Source organism: Protopterus annectens, chromosome 6.part1 (genome assembly GCF_019279795.1).
Source record: "Protopterus annectens isolate FY-2018-M chromosome 6.part1, PAN1.0, whole genome shotgun sequence".
Taxonomy (NCBI): domain Eukaryota; kingdom Metazoa; phylum Chordata; order Ceratodontiformes; family Protopteridae; genus Protopterus; species Protopterus annectens.
In genome coordinates this window covers 407,191,495-407,216,113 of record NC_056738.1, presented here as the reverse complement: position 1 = coordinate 407,216,113, position 24,619 = coordinate 407,191,495, and the positions used below count along the sequence as shown (strand labels likewise).

Genomic DNA, 24,619 nt, shown 5'->3' with positions numbered 1-24,619 from the left:
GTGTGGTATGTCCTTGTACAGAATTTCTGTAGTTGGTAGTTTTGGGGGGAAGCAAACAGATCTATGTCTGGGCTCCCCCATTTTTGAGTCATCATTGCAAATACTTTTGGATCTAGTTTCCACTCGTGAGGATCTATGATGTTTCTGCTTAGATCGTCTGCCAATGTGTTTTTCTTTCCTGGCAGGAATTGTGCCTGTAGTTGAACTTGGTAGTTCAGTGCTGTGCTCCACAAGGTCATTGTTTGCCTGCACAGGGGGTAGGAATGTGTGGCCACTTGCTTGTTTATGTACCACATCACTGTGGTGTTGTCCGTCTTTATTAGGAGTTGTCCTGGATGTAGGAGGTCCTTGAAAGCTGTTAGGGCATTTTGTATAGCTAGCATCTTTTTGACTGATATGTAGATGCCTTTGATCTGCAGACCATTTGCCCTGAATACATTGTCCTGTCATGTGTGCTCCCCAGGCATAATCCGATGCATCCGTTGTTATAGTTTGCCTGGCTGGGGGTAAGGCAAAAGGCTGACCCTTGTTGAGGTGACATGCCTGAGCCCACCATAAAAACTCCTGTTGAAGGCAGAGAACGAGTGGAATTATTGTTTCCAAGCTGTGGCTGTGTTGAGTCCATACACTTTTCAGGTACCATTGTAATTTCCTTGTATGCAGTTTTGCAAATGGTATTAGTAGTATGCAAGATGCCATGAATCTCAAGGCCTGCAGAATTTTTCTTGCAGGTAGTTGGGTCTTTGTTGCCATCATTTTGAAGTATTGAGTCAGTTGTCCTTGTTTGTCTGGCGTGAGATAAGTCATCTGGGCTGTTGTATTTAAGCTGGCACCCAGGAATATTATGTCTTGTGAGGGCACTAGTTTTGACTTCTTTTTGTTTACTGTGTACCCTAGGCAACTTAATAGGTTTTTGACAAACGCCAGATGCTTTAAAATAATGTCCTTGTTTTCTGCTTGAATAAGGCAGTCAATCCAGGTATGGATATATTTGAATTCCTCTGTCTGCAGTATGCAATTACTGGTGCCAGGCATTTTGTGAAGACCCTGGGCGCAGTAGATAAGCCAAAGGGCAGTGCAGAGAATTGGTAATGGGTTGAACCTGCTATAAATCGGAGGTATCTTCTGCAATTTTGTCTGCCTCCTTGAGGTCCAACATTACTAGCCAAGCCTTCTTGCCCAGCATGGGAAGAAGCTGCTGTAGTGTTAGCATCTTGAATTTTGGTACTTCCAGATATGTGTTTAGAATCGAGAGGTCCAGAATGGGTCTCCAGGCTTTTGTCCTTTCAGGGAACTAGAAAGAGTCTTGAGTAAAATCCTTGTCCTTGCTCCTGTGTTGGGACCTTTTGAATGGCTCTCATGTCCATGAGAGCTGAAATTTGCTTTTGAGCCTCTGCCCATTGATTTGGTGGCAGGTTTGGCATTCGTTTTATCCTTGGTAAAGTGTGAAAGTGGAATCTGTATCTTTGAGATATAGAAGTTATGTTCTTACCATAACGTTCCATGTTAGTTGTCTTCTTCTCGCCTTCTTCTTGCTGGATGGGTTCGGAGCCGACCTGCCCGACTGCCACTCTAAAAGCTCGAGAGTTGGTTCCACCGGCTCGAGGCTCCCCTTATATCCCACAATGCTAGGCGAGAGTTACCTCAGATCTCGTTTGTAAGCTAACCCCAGCTTATAATAGTATCAGAATAGCTATAAACAAAGTCCACCTCTAAAACCAGGGAGAAAGAAGGGTGACCTATATCCTCATCCAGGAAATATGCACAACAGCATATGCCTAATAAAAGAGGTGGTAGAAAGAGAGGTCACAATCACAACTCCTCTAGGTCTGTCCAGGCCAGGGGGAAGGAGGGTGGACGAAGAAGAAGGCGAAGAAGACAACTAACATGGAACGTTATGGTAAGAACATAACTTCTATATGTTAAGTTGTCTATCTCGCCTTCATTCTTGCTGGATGGGACCAGGCGTCCTAGCACCTTGTCCCGGTGGCCTAACGGAACAGACTCCTGAGAACAGTGGAACCAAAGTTAGCTCTATGCCTAGAAGCTAAATCCAACTTATAATGAGAAATGAAAGTGTGAGGAGTAGCCCAAGTAGCCGCTGCACAAATGGTGTCAATAGGCAGTCTGTCTTGAAGGCTAAAGAAGTAGCCAAAGCTCTGGTGGAATGGGCCTTGGGTTTATTAGGCAGCTTTTGGTGTCTAATTTCATAAACAAGGGAAATCAGAGATGTTAGCCATCTAGATAATGATACCTTTGAAACTGAAAGTCCCTTTCTGCCTTCTGCATAGGAGACGAACAGCTGGTCAGATTTTCTGAATTGTTTTGTTCTGTCCAAATAGTACCTCAACTGACGATGAACATCTAGCCAGTGTAATTTTTGTTCAGCCCTATTGGAATATTCTGGAAAAAAGACAGGGAGGTCAATGCTTTGATTTAGGTTTGACGTCGAGACTACTTTAGGCAAAAAGGACGGGTTGGTTCGTAAGGATACCCTGTCCTTATGGAACAATAGATAAGGAGGTCGACAGCTGAGTGCCTGTAGTTCTGAAACTCTTCTAGCTGAAGTAATAGCTACCAGAAAGAGTCTTCCATGATAGCAATTTTAAAGAACAGGAGGCTGCAGGTTCGAAAGGGGGAAGAATCAAAGAAGTAAGAACTAAATTTAGGTCCCAAGGAGAAGGAGGATTTCTTACAGGAGGCCTGAGAAGAAAAACTCCTTTCAAAAAGGCTTTGCAGAGCTTGTGGGACATTAAGGCAGACTCAGAAATACCCACATGAAAGTTAGAAATAGCTGCCAATTGAACTTTAAGAGTAGAAGGAGATGAACCTGCATGGAAGAGTTCAGCTAGAAAATCAAGGACTATTTGGATGGAAGCAGTGAAAGGATCTATGTCCCTTCCTTGTGCCCAATATGTGAAGCGTTTCCACTTACTCAAATAAATCTTCCGAGTGGAAGATTTATGGGAAGCTATCAAAATATCTCGAACGGAGTGAGATAATTGAGGAAGCCTGGCTAAGGTTGGAACTGGAGGAACCAAGCAGTGAGGTTCAGAGAGAGGAGGGAGCGATGTAACTGACCCGACTGATGGATCAAAAGATCTGGAACTAGGTCCAGATGCCAAGGTCGCTCCAATAGAAATTGATGTAGAAAGGAGAACCACACCTGTCGAGGCCAGTAAGGAGCAATGAGGATCAATGAGGCCTTCTGAGCGATAGCTTTCTGTATCACTTGAGAGATTAGTGGGAAGGGGGGAAATGCATACAGAAGTCCCTTGAGATTGTTTACGGAACCACATTTTCCCACTTTTCTGGCCTTTGGGGTAAGGCCTAGAAGGAGTAGAAAAACGGACTCCGACGGCAGAAAGAGTCTTGCCATCAGTCTCGCACCTAGTCAAGGTTTCTTTCACTTGAGGACCAAAGAGATGATCCATCAAACGGGAGTTAGTGAAAGACGTCTTGAAGGGTCCAAAATTGCATAGCTGCATCCAGGCATGCCTACGTAAGGCCACACCTGTCCCTGCGGCCCTACTCGCTCCATCAGCCGCATAAGAAAGGAGGCGCATGGAGGAGTTGGCTATGGAGTTAAGGGTAGCCAGCTGAGTGTTCATCTTATCTTGAAAACCCGCAGCTGTAGGGTCCTTCAACATGTCACTCGCTTCTTTAATCAAGTCCCTTTGAAGACGAGTGAAATGGCACAGGTAGTTCAGCGAACGCATAGTAAATGTCGCTGACGAGAACATCCGCTTCCCATACCTGTCCATGGACCTAGATTCCTTGTTAGGTGGATGGACAGGTACTGAAGGATCAGCTAGTTCCTTCTTAGTGGCAGCAGCTACCACCATAGCATCCACAGAAACTCCTTTTGTCAAGAACTGTTTGTCTGCTGGTGCGTTATGAATTTTGAGGGTCTCCTGGGAGTGGGGTCCACTGAATCAGGAGCCGTCCATGCCTTTTAGCTACCACCTGCATGAGGGGTCAAGGGGAGACACCCAGGAGGTGGAAGGACGAGAGCCAAACGCCTCAAGGTACACAGATTCATCCTCCGAAGGGTTGAGGGCTGGCCAATTTCCTCTGTTTGAGGATTTCGAGAATGTCTGCAAAAGAGAGACATCTTCAGAAGGGAACGGGGAACCCTCGGAATCATCTAAATCTGTGTCAGATGTGATGGATTCAGGTAAGTCAATGTGTTTCCTCTTACACTTCCTCTTCCGAGGGGCTCTTCTGACAAATCAGGAGAGGCCTCGGAAGAGGATGAAATCCCACAGGGGTTCCTGAGGAGCTGGCTCTCTGCGGTCCGGGATGAGGGAGTGAGTCGACTTGACCTGAGGCACCGTGAGGAGGGGGGACGGAGCCGACTGTGGAGTAGAGCCAGGCTCTAACACACTCCGCATGACCTCGAACGCACCCCTGTCAGGCAAAGCCAGAGGTCCCGCCCGAAGCTGAGAACCTCCCTCGGCACCGACAGTGATGGCTCCGAGGCGATGTCGGAGCCGAACTCACCAGTGCCAGCTCCAAGAGGAAGAGCGGGTCGGACAAGGGTCCGATGCCACTCACCCCTCGAGCCGACGAGGGAAGTTCGCGCCGAGATTCTTCGAAGAAGAAATCGGAGCCACGACGGAGCCGAAGACATCTGTATCGGCTCCAACGCTACCACAGTCTCGGTTCAACGCCTGCCCGAGCTCAACGGAGTCGGAGGAGGAACATATTGATGGACAGGGGCAGGCATCGACTGATGAGTCGGGCTCTGAAGCATTTGGGCCAGTGCCTCGGACTTAAGAAGTCGACTCACTACCCTCTGAAGGTCATGATCCGACAGCCTCGATTACCTAGAGGAGTGAGATTTATGGCTCCGTCAGACAGCAGAGGAGATGCTGGAGCCGAATGAACGGAGCCAAGGGATGGTGACCTAGATCTCTTCCTAGATGTCGGCTCCGAAGGTCTGGTCGGAGCCGACAAGGAATTTACTACCTCGGCTCCAGCGAGCCGAGGGAACCACAGAAGTTAGACTCATCGGCTCCAGCTGGAGCCGATGCAGACATAGGTTTTGTAGCTTTAGGGCTCGGTGCAGTGGCTGGAGCCGAGCACCTAGAAGCCTTAGAGGGTTTCCCAGAGACAGAAAGGGAATCCTCAGGCTTAAGTAGACCCTTAGGATCAACTTGTTCTTTCTTTCCTGCAGGACCCTGGGGCTGAAGCCGTGGCATACAGCACAGGAGTCCTGCAGGTGCAAAGGCCCAGGCAGTAGACACAAGAAGTGTGACCATCTGTCAGAGACATTTTCTGACAGCACGCATCACACTTCTTGAAGCCTGAGACCTTGTGTCTTTAGACATCCTAGACAAGAAAGTGTAACCACACACACCCAGTCAGACACTCTGATTTCACTAATCTTATTTTAAAACTCAAAAATAAAACAATTAACTAAAGTTTTAATTAAGAGTAACACACACACACCACTAGGGAATGGGGAAAGGCCAGAAGGCCCGAGAGAACTTTAAAGTTCTTGTGGGAAAAACGGATTTTCAAAACAGGGTAGAAATCCACTAAACTAAGGGAAAAGTAGTTAAACTTAAAAATATAGGGGTTTAAGTATTCTAATTTTTACAGAAATACACTTACCAACAAGCCGGTAGAAAACCAACACCTCGATCGCTGTTGCGGCAAACGAAATCTGAGGTAACTCTCGCCTAGCATTGTGGGATATAAGGGGAGCCTCGAGCCGGTGGAACCAACTCTCGAGCTTTTAGAGTGGCCGAGTCGGAGCCGAGGTCGGCTCCGAACCCATCCAGCAAGAATGAAGGCGAGATAGACAACTTAACATACAATATTTAGGACCCATTGGTCTTTTGTGATGCTGTGCCAGTTGTCTGCAAAAAGTGCTAGTTTTCCTCCCAAGGGAGCTGCCAAGAGGGATTTGATTGACAGTGTGAGGGGTAAGTCATTGTGTTTGTCTTCTGATAGTTTGAGACCTGTCTTCTCCTCCTTTCTGGGTTGCGGCACCCCATTGTCGAGGCTGGTAAGAGCCTTGTGACTGACCTCTGCCCCTTGGGCATCTGTATTTGCCCCTCTGTCTGGCAGAAGCTGGAAAGGACCAGTTTTTGGATGGCCAATTTCTGCTGAAACGAGGGGGTTGAACCTGTAAAAAAATCCTTGACCGTCTGCATAGATTTTGCCTTATCCTCCATTTTCTTTAAAACCTCTTCTGCTTTTACACCAAATAAAACATCCTGCTGTAAAGGTGCATCCAATAACTTTGCTTTAACATGATCAGGTAAAGTTTGTTCTTTTAACCAAGCATGCCTACATATGACAGACCATGTCACTGCTGCTCTACAAGAAGCTTCCAATGAATCAAATCCACATTGCAAAGTATGTTTTCCCACTTTCAGCTGCATGCAACAAATCTTGCATTTCCTTGTAATCAGGCTGTTCTGTATGTGTGATCATTTTTTGTTTTAATTGAGACATCAAATATTGTTGATATTTCAGCATGTGAAACTGGCAATTTAAGGCCCTCATAGCTAGAGTAGCTGAGGTATATACTTTCTTTCCCCATCTGTCTAGTGCTCTAGAATCCCTTTCAGAGGGTACAGGATTTTTAGCAATAGAGGCCTTAACTCCTTTGGGATCCTGGGAAATGGTGTCTGGGTCAGCAACAGGGCTTTTATATAGGAATTTGTGCGAGTCAGGGACTCTGTAGTATCTGTCTGGTTTGGCTGGTGCAGGAGGTAGTGAATCTGCGTTAAGGCTAGATTCTGAATAAACATCATCCACAATGTCTAACACGGGTGGAATAGCAAGTGGTCTGTGCTGGGGTAGTAAAAGGAACTCTCTGAGCCTTTTCTTAGAATCAGAGTAATCCTGGCCTTCCCAGTGGAAATGTTCCCTCATGGTATATAAAGTTTCCCCAAAAGAGCAGTCTTCTGGGGGAGATGCTGAAGGGATAGACTCTTCTGCATCAGAGTCTTCATAATGGGGAAAAGAATATTCCTGTTCCTCAGAAGAATCTGAAGAAACTGAAACCTGGTCAGAGGAAGCGTAGTCCTCCTCCTGTCTTGGCCTTTTATCATGAGCAGGATGGGAACCCCTAAGGGTAATTAAATCTTCTGCCATCTTAAGCATTTGTTTCTTAGGCATGGGGCCTTGTACTGGAGACTGCTGTACAGTCTTCTTTGTTTTTAAAGGGGTTTTCAGCTTTGCATAGGATTTAATAGTGAGTGTAGTCGGTCTGAAGACACCTTCTGCAACTGAAGGTGTTTCAACTGCACCGGAATCTCCTTCAGCCATGGAGTTGGAAGGGCCTAAAGGTAAAGGTTGTGGAGGCCTAGCAATCTCCGCTTGGGAATCGGATGCCGCCTGGGGTTCTAAATCAGCGGTCGTCAGGGGCTGAATAGGTGCCTCACTGAAAACCGGAGAACCGGCGACTGGCCTAGCAGAGGCCTCGGAGTCTGGTTTGGGTCTCGGCTGCCTGTCTTTATCTTTGCGTTTTTTTATGCATTCCGGTCATCGGTTGCTCCGACGGCATGGTATAATTAAATTTCCTACCAAAAAAATGTCGGGCGAAATCAAACCAACATTTAATAGTACGTTTGTTAAACCTAGCACAAAACCAACAACCTGTGACGTCGTGGTCTGGGCCTAGGCAAGGAATGCAATAAGAATGAAAGTCCTTATGAGGTATTTGGTTCCCACAAGAAATGCAATTGTTAACTTTTTCTGACATCGGACTGAGGCAAGAAAAGGTTCCCCAACGGGGCACTTAGCTGTATTGAAGACTTTGGTCTGAAATTCGATTTGAATATCTCAGGAGTCGGCCGACCGGCACTTGCGAACTGCTTCAGGCACCGCGCGTCAAGAAAGACTGAAGAAAATGGCGTTGGACGCCTCTTGTATACCCCTGGCGCACTGACGTCAGGGAAGATACCAGACCAAGACTTTGGAACTCTGGCCGACTGCAGGACTGCCTGACGGCAGGATAACCCAAGTGTGATGACTGCAGCAGTGTAACACGAAGAACATCACATCATCCACAATATCTAGCACAGGCAGAATAGCCAGGGGCCTGTGCCGAGGCAATAAGAGGAAATCCCTGAGCCTTTTCTTTGATTTTGAGTAATCCTGACTTTCGCAATGGAAATGCTCCCTCATGGTATGTAAAGTTTCCCCAAAAGAATAATCCTCAGGAGGGGAGGCTGAAGGGATAGATTCTTCAGCATCAGAGTCCTCATAGGGGGGTAGAGAGTATCCCTGGTCTGAAGAGAAATCAGAGGAAATGGAAACCTGATCAGAGGAGTCATAGTCTGTATCCTGCCTAGGCCTTTTCTCAGGAGGTTTTCAGCCATTTTAAGCATCTGTTTCTTAGGCATGAAGGACTGTCCAGAAGAATGCTGTACTTGTTTCTTTGTCTTTAATGGTACCTTTGTCTTGGCTGTTGTTTTAATGGTTAGCTGTGAAGGTCTGAAAACACCCTCAGAAGCCGATGCCTGCTCAGCGGCTCCGGACCCATCTGAGGGATTAGTTTCTGTAGGCCCAATACCTTGAGTTTCCAGAGGCCTAGCTGTCTCCATGTGGGAGTCGGAAGCGGCCTGTGGCTCTGAGGTAGCGGGTGTCAGGGGCTGCAAAAGTGCCTCAGTGAGAACCGGCGACTGGCCTAGAAGTGGTTTCGTCATCAGTTTTGGACCTCAGATGCCTGTCTTTATCCTTGTCTCTGCATTTTTTCGGTATTGAGGTCGTCGGCTGATCCGATGGTATAGTATAATTGAACCTTCTCCCAAAGTAGTGTAAAGCAAAATCAAAACGCCTTTTTATAGTGTGTTTGTTAAATCTAGCACAAAACCAACAACTAGTGACGTCGTGATCAGGGCCTAGGCATGGAATACAGTAAGAGTGGAAGTCCTTATGAGGTATTTGCTTCCCACAAGAAATACAATTATTACCTTTTTCTGACATCTGTCTGAGGCAAGAAAAAAGTTTCCCCAACAGGGTACTTAGCTTTATTGAAGACTTTGGATCTGAAATTTGACTTCGAAAATCTCAGGAGTCGGCCGACCGGCACTTGCGAACTGCTTCTGCTTCGGGCACCGCGCAGCAAGAAAGACTGAAGAAAATGGCGTCGGCTGCATCTTATATACCCCTGGCGCACTGTCGTCAGGGAAGAAGCAACAGCAACCGACGCCGGACCAAGACTTTGGAACTCGGGGCGACTGCGGGACCGCCTGACGGCAGGATAACCCAAGTGTGATGACTGCAGCAGTGTAACATGATGAACATCAATAGACATACATTCTACAAGAAGGCTAATGTTATCCCAATCTAAACCACTATATTTTCTGATACTATTAGTAAAGGCTTCTAGGCCTTCATGCTTGGGAATACAAGAAAAAAGATCAGCCACATCTATAGTGATGTATATTAACTCGTTTTTCCATAAATCAGTTGTTAATCTATTCAAAAAATCCCAAGAATCTTTTATAATATGTGGGACCATATCATATATATGTTTTAGTCTCCTCTCCTGTCAATCACTACACCTACAGGAAATGTCTTAGATTGACTACCCAACACATTAGGTCTAAAAGGGGGATCTTTAATATTCTTGTGAATCTTAGGTATACCTACTATAGTGGCCAAGATGGGATTATTCTACTTTCATAAAATTATATGTCTCAGTAGTGATTCTGTTCTCCAAGATATTCTTCTAAGTACATGTCTATGCGTCTATATGCAATATGTATCTCGTTAATAGATACTACTGCATAATTCCCAGTTTGATGCAAAATCTTATACATCTTATTCACGCACTCCATGGAATCCTAAATAACCACACCCCCACCCTTGTCGGGTTTCATAACCCTGATATTGTTGTCACTTCTGAGTTGTTGTAAAACTTCAATTTCCTCCTTAGTCAAAGTATTTTTAACTGGTTTACTTTTCAAGAAATGGTGCATCTTGTATAACTCCCTAGTAAAAAGAAGTTATGTACCTACCATAACGTTCCATGTTAGTTGTCTCCTCTCGCCTTCTTTCTTGCTGGTTGGGTTCGGAGCCCAACTCGGCCATCTTCTAAAGCTCGAGAGCTACAAACTGGCTTGAGGCCTGCCCATATCCCATGATGCCTGGCGCTAGATACCCAGATCTCGTTTGGTAAGACTAACAGCAGACAAAATAATGAAGGAATCCTACATAAGCCCAACTATAAAGACCACTAGGTAGAGTGGGATAGCCAGGGAAGGCTCAGCCTGAGCAATATTATAGAAAACACTTCTCGGTCTAGTTGGATAGGGGGATGGAGGGGGGGACGCAAGAAAGAAGGCGAGAGGAGACAACTAACATGGAACGTTATGGTAGGTACATAACTTCTTTATGTTAAGTTGTCTATCTCGCCTTCATTCTTGCTGGTTGGGACAGCATCCCTAGCACCTAATATCCTGGGTGGCTTAATGGAACAAACTCTTCAGAACATTGGAACCAAAATCAGCTCTGCTCCTGGAAATCACGTCCAATTTATAATGCGAGATGAAAGTATGAGGGCTTGCCCACATAGCTGCTGCACAAATAGATTCCATGGGCAACCTAGCCTGAAAAGCAACCGAAGTGGCTAATGCTCTGGTGGAGTGCCCTTTTGGTTTAACAGGCAATTGTTTATTCCTCAGCTGATAGATAAAAGTAATGATAGAAGTCAGCCACCTGGACAAAGTTACTTTTGATACTGGTATACCTTGTTTGCCCTCTGCATAAGAGAGGAAAAGCTGATCCGATTTTCTGAAGGCCTTAGTCCTGTGCAAATAAAAACGCAGTTGTCTGTGAACATCTAACTGATGTAACTTTTAGTTATGTACTCACCATAACTTCAGATGTTTGGGATCCATAGGATACTGCCCCCTGGCCATTCCACCAAAGGGCAAAGCTCTGGTCAAAGGGGTTGTTCTGGTTGTTCAGAGACCAGACAGATGTTGTGTGTGATCTTGTCTGTGTGGATGGCGATTATGCCCTGTGGGAGAAAAAGTGTGGAGGAGCAAGTACAGCCCTCATCTCTCCTCATCATGTGGTGGAGAAAAGTTTGGAGAAAGGGAGAGCTGCCCTGAACTAACCTGCCCAGACCCCACCCCCCACCCCCCCCTGGAGGCATCTGCGTCAAGGGGGTGTCAGGGTGAGGAATATAAAAAGGACTTCCCTGATTTAGATTGGATGTCTGAAGCCACCAGCGAAAAGGTCCGTTGCATGTTTCTGTAATCATAATGGGGTGATTGAGGGAACTGAACACTTTCTTCAAGCACGAAAAGCGGATCTGGGGGGGACTGGTGGTGGTGCATCCTGGGATATAATAAGCTCAATAAATAAGAGACTTGGCTCTTTGGCATAGCGTGCAAGTCGGAGCAGAGAGGGCGGCTCCAAAACCCATCAGTCAGAATGTAGGCGAGACAGGATCACATAACATCTTATATTCTGCCCTGTTGGAATGGTTGGGAAAATACACAGGAAGGTCAATGGACTGATTCAAGCTGTTCTCAGAAAAGACCTTAGTAAGGAAGGATGGATTAGTCCTAAGAGCAACCCTGTCTTTGTGGAACACTAGGTAGGGGGGGTGTGTACAAACAGCCTGCAGCTCGGAAACTTGTCTGGCTGAAGTGACTGCTACCAGAAAAAGTGTTTTCCACGATAAAAACTTCAACGAACAGGAAGCTGCCAGTTCGAAGGGGGGCAAAATTAGAGAGACTAGAATCAAATTCAGATCCCACGGGGGTGGAGGATCTCTAACCGGGGGCCTGAGCAGAGTGGTTCCTTTGAGGAAGGCCTTACAAAGCTTGAGACATTATACTATTTTCTGAAAATTCGAGATTGCGGCTAACTGCACTCTAACTGTAGCCGAAGCGGAGCCAGCATGAAAAAGCTCCGCGAGGAATTCCAAGATGTAGTGAACAGGGGCTGAAAAAGGATCTATATTCTTAGCCTCTGCCCAGGAAGAAAAACTTTTCCACTTACTAGCTAAGTTTTTCTAGTGGTACACTTGTGCGATGATAAAATGATTTCACGCACTGATTGGGAGATATCCAGAAGCCTGGCTAGGGTTGGAAGTGGAGAAACCAAGCTGTGAGCTTGAGAGATTGTAGGGAGTGATGCAGCCCGCCCGATTGATGGATCAGAAGGTCTGGAATTGGATCCAGAGTCCAAGGCTGCTAGATAAGGAAATGATGCAGGAACGGAAACCATATTTGTCGAGGCCAGTACAGGGCAATGAGGATCATTTTGTAACTCAATACAGTAGCTTTCTGTATCAGCTTGGGAATTAGAGGAAAGACCACTCGTGAGGCATCAGAATAGCTCTGCTCAGCCTGTCTGCTATGACGTTGGATTTCCCAGGGATATGCGTTGCAGTCAGAAACCGTTGGGAAGAGATCGCCCACTGCCAGAGTCTGAGTGCTTCTCGACATAGGGGGTAGGACCTGGTTCCGCCCTGCTTGTTGATGTACCATACAACTGACATATTGTCCGTTTGAATTGCAACTGTCCCGGTAGGAAGAGAGTCCTGAAGAGCTTGCAATGCTAAAAGCACGGCTCTCATCTCCAAGACATTTATGTGCAGATGGTACTCCTGAGGTTGCCAAGTGTCTTGGACTGTTCTGCCCTGATAATGCCCCCCCCCCACCCCACCCACCCGATCAGGGAGGCGTCTGTGGTTACCATAGCAACTGGAGGGGGAAGTACAAATGGTCTGCCCAGGGGTACTGATGGGGAGACCATCCACCACGCAAGGTGCTTTTTGCATGCTTTTGTAATGATAATCATGTGAGACATGGGAAGCTGCTGAAAGGACCATTGGGTGGACAAGAGCCATTGGAGAATCCTCATGTGGAAACGGGCCAGAGGGACGAGTATGATTGCTGCTGCCATGAGACCCAGGGTTTGAAGTACGAACCTGGCTTGAATTCTCTTGCAACCTAACAAGACCTGGACATGCTGCCGAATGACTAACACCCTGTCTGGTGGAAGGCTGGCTGACCTGTCTTTTGTATTTAAGTTTGCGCCTATAAAGGTGATAGACTGACAAGGCGACAAAGCAGATTTTTCAAAATTTATAGTGATACCTAGTCTGAAACACGTCTGTATGGTATAGTCTCTGGCTTGCAGAAGATGATGCCTGGTGGTAGCAGTGAGGAGCCAGTAGTCTAGATACGGAAACGCCTGGAATCCTTGCTGTCTCAGATGAGCGGTAACTACTGCCATACATTTGGTGAACACCCTGGGGGCTGTGGTGAGACCAAAGGGCAGAGCTCTGAACTGGTAATGGCTGGCTCCCAGCCGGAAGCGCAGGAATCTTCTGGAGCGCCTGTCCATTTTGATGTGGTAGTATGCATCCTGAAGATCTATGGAGCACATCCAATTGTCCTGACCCAGGAAGGGTAAAATGGACTGTAGCGTGACCATCCGCAATTTGGTTCTTTGTACAGACCTGTTTAGTCTGCTGAGATCCAAAATGGGTCTCCAGTCCCCTGTCTTTTTTGGTACCAAAAAGAACCTTGAGTAAATTCCGGATCCTTGCTGGTCTGTTGGGACTTGCTGGATGGCCCTTTTTCTTAGCAGTTTTGCAACTTCCTGAACTGCTTGATCCCTTAAGATTGGGTGGAACATCTGGAAGGGACTTGTTCGGCAAGAATGTTGCGCGAACGAATGGAATTTTGTATCCTCCGGATATAACAGACTGTACCCATTTGTCTTGCATTATGTCTTGCCAGGCTCTTGGGTACAGCGATAATCTTCCCCCAACTGCCTCCAGAGGTGGACAGCCGGGCAACCCTTCAGGGATTCTGGAAGGGCTTGTCAAAAAAAGATTCTCTGCTGCCCTGATTTTGCGGACCACCTCTGCCACGAGGGTGGCATCTGTTATTGTTCCATCCTCTGCCCCTGGAGGGAAACTCACCACTTGTGTCAGGCAGGGCTCCCTGGGATTTCCAGAACCACATCTTTTCACTTTTCTGACCCTTGGGATATGGTCTGGAAGGAGTGGAAAAACAGACCCCTACAGCAGAGAGTCTTGCCTTCCTGTTCACACCTGGTAAGGGTGTCCTTCATCTGAGATCCAAAGAGAGAGGAACCATCAAAGGGGGTGTTGGTGAAAGACGCTCTGAAAGGTTCCACAAAGTTACAAAGCCGCATCCAAGCATGTCTCCTCAGAGCGACGCCTGTGCCTGCGGCTCTACTCGCCCCATTGGCTGCATAAGAAATGAGTCTCATGGAGGAGTTAACCACTGAATTAAGAGTCGCCAGCTGGGAGGCAACCTTGGCCTGGGCCCCCTCAGCTGATGGATCTTGAAGAGCATCTCCAAGCTCTTTAAGGAGATCCCTCTGTAGACGGGTAAAGTGGCACAAGTAATTCAGAGACTTCATGGTAAAAGTCGCTGAAGAAAACATCCGCTTCCCATATCTGTCCATCATCCCAGACTCCTTGTTAGGGGGATGAACAGATGAAGTTTCAGCCAACTCCTTCGTGGCTGCCGCTACCACCATGGCATCAACGGGGACACCTTTTGTCAAAAATTGCTTGTCCTATGGTGCAGTAATGAATTTTGCTTGTCTTCTTGGGGTCGGTCCCACTGTGTCTGGAGCTGACCACGCCTTCCGAGCCACCACAGACATCAGTGGGTCGAAAGGTGGAGACACCCAGGAGGTGGAAGGTCGGGATCCAAACACGTCCAGGAATACCGACTCATCCTCGGAAGGGCTTAGGGCAGTCCAGTTCCCCCTCTGTCTAAGCATCTCAAGGATGTCTGAGAAGGAGACATCTTCAGAGGGGGACCTCGGGGACCCTTCCGAATCCTCTAAGTCGGTATCTGATGTGACAGACTCGGGAGTCAACATGCTTCCTCTTGCATTTCCTCTTACGAGGTGGCTCCTCTGAATGATCAGGGGAGGCCTCGGAAGAGGAAGACACACCCAGGGGTGTCCTGGGGTGCTGGATCCCCACGCTTGGGGTCTGGAAGAGAGGCAGAGGCTGACGCAGGCACCATAGGGAGAGGAGCCAAGGGGTCGATTGTGGCACTGGCTCAAGGGCCAGAACACTCATCACCTAGAAGGCATCCCGATCAGAATGGAAAGAGGGATCCGGTTCAGAAGAAATCAGAATCCCCCTCCGCACCGAGGGGGAAAGTTCCAAGGCCGATGTGGGAGCCGAACTCACCCGAGCCGAGGCTCCGAGGGGGAGAGCGGGGTCGGACAAGGGTCTGATGCCACTCGCCTCCTCGGAGTCGACAAGGGAGTCCCGGCACCCAGATCCCTCCAAGGATGGAACCATGGAAGTGATCGGAGCCGACGACGGAACCGAAGGAGCAGGTATTGGAGCCGACGGTTCCACGACTCAACCCCCCACGAACTCCGGCTCCGAGCTCAAAGGGTGAGTCGGAGGAGGAATATCTGCAGACGTGGACGGAGCCAACCCCTGGTGAGGGGGGCTGAACAACATTTTAGCCAGGGCCTGCGATTTTAGCAGTCTGCTGACCACTCTTTCCAAGTCATGGTCCGAAAGTCTTGAGGACCGAGAAGAGTAGGATGAGCGATGACTACGCTCCAATTGGAGCAGAGGCGATCTCGGAGCCAAGAGAATAGACTCCAGAGAGGGAGACCTGGACCTTTTTCGACTCTCAGAAGGCTCCAAAGAGCGTATCGGAGCCAACTGGGAGGGAGGAGCATCAGTTCCAGCCGGAGCCGAAATGGAAAGTACAGATTCACCCAACGACGGCTCCGAACTGGGAGCCGACGGTTTAGGTGCCTTAGAAGATTTCACAGGCTGAGCCTTAGTCAGTGAATCTTGAGGTTTAAGTAAACCTCTAAGGATCAATTTATTTCTGCACTCCTGCCAGGACTCTTGGACTTAACACATGGCAAATGGAGCAAGAGTCCTGCAGGTGCACGGCGCCCAGACGATAAACACAAGAAGTGTGACCATCTGTCAGAGACATCTTTTGACAGCATGAGCCACACTTCTTGAATCCGGACGGCTTAGGATCCTTGGACATATTTACAGGCAAGCCCAAAGGAAAAACACACTCACACAAAGGTTAAGGTACTAACACAACAACAATACACTACAAGCTACCAGAACCGACAGTACACCAACAACTGTAATAAGTATAGCCAAACTAACAGTGAAAATAAGAAAAGGTTTGTTTTTTTTTGTTTTTTTTTTTTAAGGAAATAGACAAGAAAAAGGTTATCCTCCAACTCAAACGGACACCTCTAACTTAAACGGAAAACCTTAGAGGAAAAAGGGAGAAGTAGAAGGGGGAGGGGAAACTCTCTAAGTAAAACGAGTTTCTGAAGAGAAAAGACAAGGATTCAGCTACAGGAACTTATACAAAATAAGGGAAATAACTAAACGATAATTCTACTCTAAAAATTTAGTAAATTGTGACAGAAAAAAAGACAATATAGAAGTTTTATATGACCTGAGCCAGTAGAGCAACCTCGCGGCAGAAGCGGCAAATGAGATCTGGGTATCTAGCCCCAGGCATCATGGGATATGGGGAGGCCTCAAGCCAGTTTGTAGCTCTCAAGCTTTAGAAGATGGCCGAGTCGGAGCCGAGGATCGGCTCCGAACCCAACCAGCAAGAATGAAGGCGAGATAGACAACTTAACATCCACCTTTTCATAAGTAACAATATACTGGGGTGTGCGGGGGAACAAATGTGATTCTTTTTCTTAATGCTCTATTTGGCCCTTTATCGGACTCGCTACCTTTTCGGGACATTTTGTCATTAAAAAATACAGCCAAATTAAGCTTTCTCAGAAAGAGTTTGAATTCCATCAAGGTACCAACAACATTAAAAGATGTCTTTGGAATATATTTAATTCCTCTGGCCAATAGGCTACAGTGCCGTTGTTCCAACTTATAATTAGTATAGTTATAGATTTTAAAATTACCTAAACATTGTACCATCTCATCTGTAGTATGAGAAATCACAGTTCCTTTTTCTATTGCCTTAACTAATTCCATTGCCCCCTCTGGTCAACCCATTTTGGGTTGGTTTGTTATCACTGCCCCTTTTGTTTGACCCAACTGGGATTGGTTTTGTTCTGAAATGGTCTGTATGGTCCCCCCTGATCTCTGTTAAGGGCCTGTAATTCAGAAATCCTTCTAGCCGAAGCGATTGCTAAAAGGAAGGCTGTTTTCCAGAAAAGGAATTTTAAGTCTGCAGTAGCAGCTGGCTCGAAAGGAGGTAGAGTGAGTTTTTCCAATACAAAGTTAAGGTCCCAGGCAGGGGTTGGAGCTCTCCTGGGTGGCCTTAAGTTTTTGGCCCCTCTGAGATACTGCTTTAACAGAGGATGAGAGAAGAGGGGGGTTCTGTGTTGCAATGAGCTGAAATGGTTGAGGCATGGATTTTTATGGAAGAAAAAGATAGGCCCTTGTGAAGCATCTCCGTTAAGTATTGCAAAATCTGGGGTAAATTGGGCACTGCTGTGGTCATCCCTTGAGACTGATTCCAGGCACAGAATCTTTTCCATTTGTCAGCATAAGATTTTCTGGTACTAGGTCTTCTCGCCTCCAAAATGACATCCATCACAGGTTTGCTGAGGGATGCTAAGGGAGAATTTAAGTGATTAGCCAAGCTGTAAGATTCAATGTTTGGAGCCGAGGGTGCAGAATTTGGTTGTTCTGCTGAGACAGTAAAGAAGGTGTCTGAAGCAGGTGCCATGGAGAAAGTTGAGACAGACTGCGTAGGAGTGGGTACCAGTTTCGACGAGGGCAGTCTGGAGCAAGCAAAATCATCTTTGGTTTGTCCTGATTGACTTTTAGTAGAACTTTGGAGAGCAAAGGCAGAGGGGGGAAAGCATAGACGGATAGGTTTTCCCAGCTGAAAGACAGAGCATCCACTTTCCAGGCTTTTTTGTGAGGAGTTCTTGTGCAAAATTTGTTCAACTGGTAGTTCAGCGGTGAGGCAAAGAGATCTATGTCTGGGCTCCCCCATTTGTGTGTCAACATGTTAAAAATCTGTGGTTCCAGTTTCCATTTGTGTGGGTCCATGAGATTTCTGCTTAGATCGTCTGCCAAAATATTCAGCTTTCCTGGCAGGAATTGGGCTTGTAGTTGTACTTGATAGCACAAGGCAGTGTTCCACAATGCCATGGCTCGTCTGCAGAGGGGGCAGGAATGTGTACCCCCCTGCTTGTTTATGTACTACATAACTGTGGTGTTGTTCGTCTTTACCATTAGTTGCCCTGGATGAAGGAATCCTTGAAGGCTGTCAGTGCTTTCTGTACAGCTAGCATTTTTTTGTGATTGATATGAAGGTGCATTTGATTCGAGCTCCATTTGCCCTGAATGCACTTCCCTGCCAGATGAGCCCCCCATGCATAGTCTGATGCGTCTGTAGTTGGGGTTTGGGTGGCAGGGGGTGGTGTGAATGGCAGTCCCTTGTTTTGGTGGCAGGCCTCTGCCCACCAAAGGAACTCTAGTTGCAGGCAAGGTATGATAGGAATCATTGTTTCCAGGCTGTGAGAATGTTGACTCCATAAACTAAGTACCACTGAAGTTTCCTCATATGCAGTCTTGCATATGGAATTAGAAGCATGCAGGAGGCCATGAACCCCAAGGCTTGCAGTATCTGTGGCCACCTGTTTTGAAGTAAGTCACCAACTGAATTTGCTTTTCTGGTGTAAGGTAAGCCATCTGGGCAGTTGTATTCAAGCTTGCACCCAAGAATGTTATTTTTTGAGAGGGTACTAGTTGAGATTTCTTTTCGGTTATGGTGTACCCTAGACAAGTTAGAACCCTTTTTACAAACGCCAGATGTTTTAGAAGAATGGCCTTGTTTTCTGCCTGAATTAGACAATCGTCCAGGTATGGGAATATTTCTTTGCCTGCAAAATGCAATTACTGGAGCCAGGCACTTTGTAAAGACACTGGGCGCAGTAGATAAGCCAAAGGGCAGTGCAGAGAAATGATAATGCAAAAAGCCTGCTTTGAAGCGGAGGTATCTTCTGCAAGATTCCCTGATTGGGATATGCAGGTATGCTTCTTTTAGATCTAGAGTTGCCAACCAGGCATCTTTGCCTAGCATAGGAAGTAACTGGTGAAGAGTCAGCATCTTGAATTTTGGAATGTCCAGGAAAGTGTTTAGAGTAGACAAGTCCAGAACTGGATGCCATGACTTGTCTTTTCTGGGTACCAGGAAAAGTCTGGAAGAGAAACCTTGTCCCTTTTCCCCTTCTGATACTAGCTGAATAGCCCCCATGTTTAAGAGGGAAAGTACTTGTTTCTGAGCCTCTGCCCACTGATTTGGGGCAAATCCGGCCATCCGCTTGGAGTTGGCAACGTGTGGAAATGAAATCTGTATCCCTGGGACACTACCTAAAACCCATTTGTCCTGGGTTATAAGTTGCCAGTTTTTTGCATGAAGTGCCAGTTTTCCCCCCAAAGGGGCGGCTAAAAGGCAAGTGCTTGGTAATTGTAAAGGAAAGTCATTGAGACTGTTTACCATATGGAGGAGTCTTGTTGCTTCTAGATTTGGAAGAGGAGGCACCCCATTGCTTAGTTCTGAAAGTCCCTTGGGACTGAAATTTGGTGCTTTTGGCATGTCTGGGTCTGGCTTGAGTGGCTCTGGAAGGTACTGGAAAGGACCAGTTCTTAGTAGGCCAGGGCCTACTAAATCCTGCAGGTTGAACTTGTAAGAAATCTTTCACAGTCTGCATAGATTTAGCCTCATCTTCCATCTTTTTTAGAACTTCTTCAGCCTTATTGCCAGATGGTCCTGCTGCAAAGGAGCATCCAACAAGTTTGCTTTAACATGATCAGGCAGAAATTGCTCCTTAAGCCAAACATGCCTTCTAAGCACAGACCCAATAACAGCAGCCCTACAAGAGGCCTCCAAAGAATCAAAACCACATTGCGAAGTATGTTTTCCAACTTGTTCAGCTGAATGCAATAAATCCTGTAAATCTTTATTTTCCACACAGTCAGAAATCAACATCATTTTCTGTTTAAGCAGCCCCACGATATTCTGCTGATTTTTTGGCATACGGAATTGACAGTTTAAAGCCCTGATTGCCAAGGTTGCAGAAGTACAAACCTTCTTACCCCATCTATCCAGCGCCCTGGAATTTCTATCAGAAGGGGTAGGATTTTTAGCAGAAGAAGCCTTAATGTCCTTGGGGCCTTGAGAAATGGTTTCAGGATCCGCAACAGGATTTTTGAAAAGGAATTTGTGGGAGTCAGGAACCCTGTACTGCAAGAGGATCTCACAGCAACTAATGACTGCTGTCAAAGTCATGGCCACAAGCTAAATGCAAAAAAAAAAAATGTATCAATATACCATTCGGCAAAAACACGGCCCCTACTGATAACCACATCAATGTCAACCCCCTAAACACACAACCTGTGGTGAGAGACCTGGGTACTCAGGATGATAATCTCACATTTGACCATCAAGTAGCGGCAGTGGTCAGAAAAGCCTTTTACTTGGGTCATCTCATAAGTAAAGGGGCTGCATCCAGAAAAAAAGGTGGTTATTACCTCTCTATACTCCTCCCTCATTGGACCAATAATTGAGTATAATGTCCTATTTGGTATGTACCTCTTCAAACATCTGTACCAACTGGAAAGGCCACAGAAATACCTCACAAAGAGAATCCATGGCCTCCTAAACCTGTCCTATGTGGACAGGCTCAAATCACTAGCACTCTACTCAGTATCGTACAGATTGCTCAGAGATGATCTGTATCTCACCAACAAGGCAATATTGGACCCTGCCCTACTAGAAATTCTCCATATCTGTAAGTCTAACTCTTTGCACATTACCCACTCGAAAGGCCTGAATCGACATCAACAAAGCCTGCTGGAGAGACAGGTTTGTCTCCCAGAGGCTGCCCCCGTCTCTGGAATAGACTTCCCATACACATCAAACAGAGTTCCTTGCTAACCATCTTCAAGAGGGACTTTAATGAGTGGATGGGAAATCATAAATTTGTCCCGGGGGTTCCACCTATGTCCCTCACTGACAGGGGAGACTGGTGCTGACTGAGGTTTCTTTTTGGGGAGAAACTCTAGGCTAGGCTTATAAGGGTCCTAGGTCCATTAGTCTAGTAACTTCCTATGATTCTAAGACTTCCTTGTTCACTCTCCCAGGATTGACAAGTGTAGCTCTCCCTTGTCCACTGAAGAAATACAAACAGCCACAGTGGATGTGGCTAACCCCACTCCATAGTGGCTGTAAGTGCTACACCAGAGGATCGGGGTAAAAGACAAGTGGTGTGAGGAACCAGCTTTGGCCACAGAAGAGAGTTACCTACCTGCAGCTGAGGCAAATTGCTAGCCTGCTGTGACGGCAAAGGCTGTTTGCTTAACTTTTTATTTTTGTGGATGGAACAAACCGTGGGACTGGTAGTGTGTTCCATAGTCAAGATGAAAATGGTGTCTCTTTTCTGTGGAAAATAAGCAGCAAAAGTCAGTAAAAAGTTAAAGTTGTTAAAAGTACTTTTTTTTTATGGGGGGGGGGGGGGGGTAGTAAAAAAAAAAAAGGGCAATTTAATACATTTTGCCAGCCCCTGTAAGTGAAACAGTTTCTCCAAAGAAAAAAAAATAGCTTTTAACTACTTTTAAAACTAACAAGAAAAAAAAATGTACTCCCGTATCAGTTAAGTCAAGTCTCATGTCAGTCCATTAAAACACAAACTACTACATAAAAGACTTCCGAGCCAGGAAAATACATTTGAATAATAAATTTAAAACAAGAGTTTTCTTCCCCAAATGGAACTTATCTGTCCAGCAAAGGAACAGCACAAGCCAAATGTCGATTCTTGAAAGTTCACAAAGAAGCACTCTTTTCAGAAGCAGGGAAATTCAGAAGGGCTTGGCACTCAAACCTGTATTTTAGGCAAACTCAGCTCGAGCTGAGTAACATTTTCAGCATGTGGAAGGTGCCCTGAAGCTTTGGAAGCTGGCTGGCTGTTATATCCTTGGCAGTATGTAACCATACGTCTCAACCTCTTAGAGCAAGAAATCTGGACAAAGCCATAAACAAAAATGGGACAGAGGTCCAAAAATAGGGACAATTGTTAAATACTGCTCTTACAAACTTAGAAAGTTGATAGAATAACAGGATTTGCTTAAGCATGAATTTTCTGAAGGGTATGAAGTCTGAAGCTCAAATGTCTGTCATTATTTTCTAACTTTAGTCTTGAGAGAGTAAACAGGACAGCCGATCCAACTGGAAAAAAAACAAGAAAAACCTAGCCAAGCTAGACTTTGCATTGTGCCAATAAAGCCAAACCCCACTAGCTGTGGGCATGCATGTTTCAGTCTTGTTATGATATCGTGGCCTGAATTTGTCCATTAATCGACTTAAAAAGAAACAAGTCATGTGCATTCAGAACCGCCATATAGCTGAAGCACTCATTGTCCTTAAAGGGTCATTTGCATATATCCCATAACCCTCTTTTACAAGAGGTTTTAAGGAATCACACAGTGCAAACTCTAGTTTGGCTAGGTTTTTCTTGTAACTTTAGTCTTTAATAATTTGCCACTACTTTGCCAGAAAACCACAATTATGAAAAACGGACCAAAAGTATGAGGAAAAAAATGGACATTCTGTGAAAATCTGCACTGTTGCGTGGTATGTATGCAACCTATATAGCTCAGTTTACTGCAGCAGTGATCAAAAGGTTAAGACTAGTACATACCTGTACTTTTCTGATGTTCTTTCATTTGACAACAGCAGCTAAAACTGATATTAATGAAAAAGTGCACAGTAATAAGCTAACCTAACAGCTTAATGTCCCCGATATGCTGGAAACTGCACCTATATTTAGATTTAAAATCACTATGAAGCTGCATCACTAACAGGAAAACACTAATGCAAGATGTTACAACTTTCAAATAAAATAGCATCATCAAAAAAAGTTGTAAAATACATAGGACAAGAAAAAGGCAATTTTAAAATGAGATGGAAGAAAAAAAATACGTGACTGGTTAGGAACACAGGAATACTAGTGAAATGATCAAAGGGATCATAAGATGTTCAAGTATAAACACCTTTAAGGAAACAAACTTAAAGGTTCTTACTGCTGTTGTCAAGCACATAACCCATTTACCTCCCAAATCAAACAGTGTCTTAAAAACCTTAAATGTGCACCTACCCATAGTTAAGGAGATCTACAGCTTATCCAAAAGATAGACAAGAGGCAGACAACATGGCCACATGGTCTTTAACTGCAACTCAAAATCTATGCTTCTACACAGATTACACCACAAAACTAATACTTATGTGAAAATGTAATCACAGATTCATTCCATTTATCCAACTGTCTTAGACCAACAAGCCTGTGCCATTATTAACTTGCAAGTAATACATAAAAGAATTTACCTCATCATCATCATCGTCGTCATCACTATCCTTTTTCTCCTCTAAAAAACCCTTCTTCTTTAGGGTTGTTATAATCTCTTGTTTATCGGTCTTCTCTGGCTCCTTTTCTTTGTCTTTCTTCACATCATCTGTCAACTGGTTTTAAAAGGGGGGGAAAAGTTAAACGATTTGTAGACGGCATTTATAAAGCAACCTAAAGCAAATTTTTTTGAGATTTGCATGCAGCTTACCAGCGCCACCACAGTGAACACACTTAGAATGATGCAATTGTTTTTTTTTAATAACAGGCTTAAAATTAATTGATGGGCACTACATTTAAAAACCACGGAAAGTTATGTATGTACCATTATGACAGATCTTCATAATACATGTCTGGCAACTTTAACCCATTACATTAGGACTATCAGGCATAGACTGCAGTCCTTTGGCACTTTTACATTCCCACACTGTCACTTCTCACTGCTTTCATAATGGATTATTCCTCTCAGACTCTTTACATTGAGGCTGTCTGTGATGACAGAACCAAAATGCAGCATAGTCTCCACAAGCTTAATCCATCAAGGGGACGAGAAGAATGCTGAAGTAGAACACAGACTGTGAAAATCTACCTGTTACTGCACATATAAAATTTTTCATCCTATGTGATATGGTCAATTTATTTCAACCCGCAGAATACAGTCCAGAATTCTCTACATTAGAAGGCATCAAAACAGGATACCTTTTATGATCAAGACTCCAACAAAAGCCATGGAACATAACATCGCAAACAATGTCTTCCAACAGTACTCAGAGTAGCCTGTGCTACTACAGCATGGAAATAAGCCCCCAACCATACCACATCTAGCTTTCCGTATCTACCATGGTAAGCAGTGAAACTAGTGTCAGTGAAGCACAAAATGTCAACTGCAACATTTAAGAATGCCTGAGAGGTAGCGAATGTTCTACTAGAGTGGCCTGTAAGTTGATAATGTAATGTTTGATGCATTTCAAGCAGAAATTAACACTCAGCCATTGAGCCAATGTGGCCTTAAACTTTCTGGTGAACCATGCTTCCTGTATTCTTTTGTCCTGCCAAATAAAAGTGCAACTAGTGATGAGACATCCAGGCAAGGTAGAAGATACTCTCCTTGACTAGAATACAGTGGAAAGAACACAGATAAACTGAAAGACCAATTCAAAATCATCTCCATGGTTACCTCTGTCACAAAGAATGGGCTGGTTGACGGACACTGTCTGCATGGAAAATAAAGTACGACAATTTTCAAGAC

General features: G+C 45.5%; 1 protein-coding gene across 1 annotated transcript in view; it reads right to left on the bottom strand.

Moving 5' to 3' along the window:
* SF3B2 (splicing factor 3b subunit 2) overlaps nucleotides 1-24,619 on the bottom strand; it is a gene marked incomplete in the record, with an annotated part of 1,007,319 nt that overhangs the window by 536,200 nt on the left and 446,500 nt on the right. Inside the window, 1 exon segment of the mRNA XM_044075829.1 lies at nucleotides 23,352-23,486. Within this exon segment, the coding sequence (XP_043931764.1) occupies nucleotides 23,352-23,486 (135 nt within the window).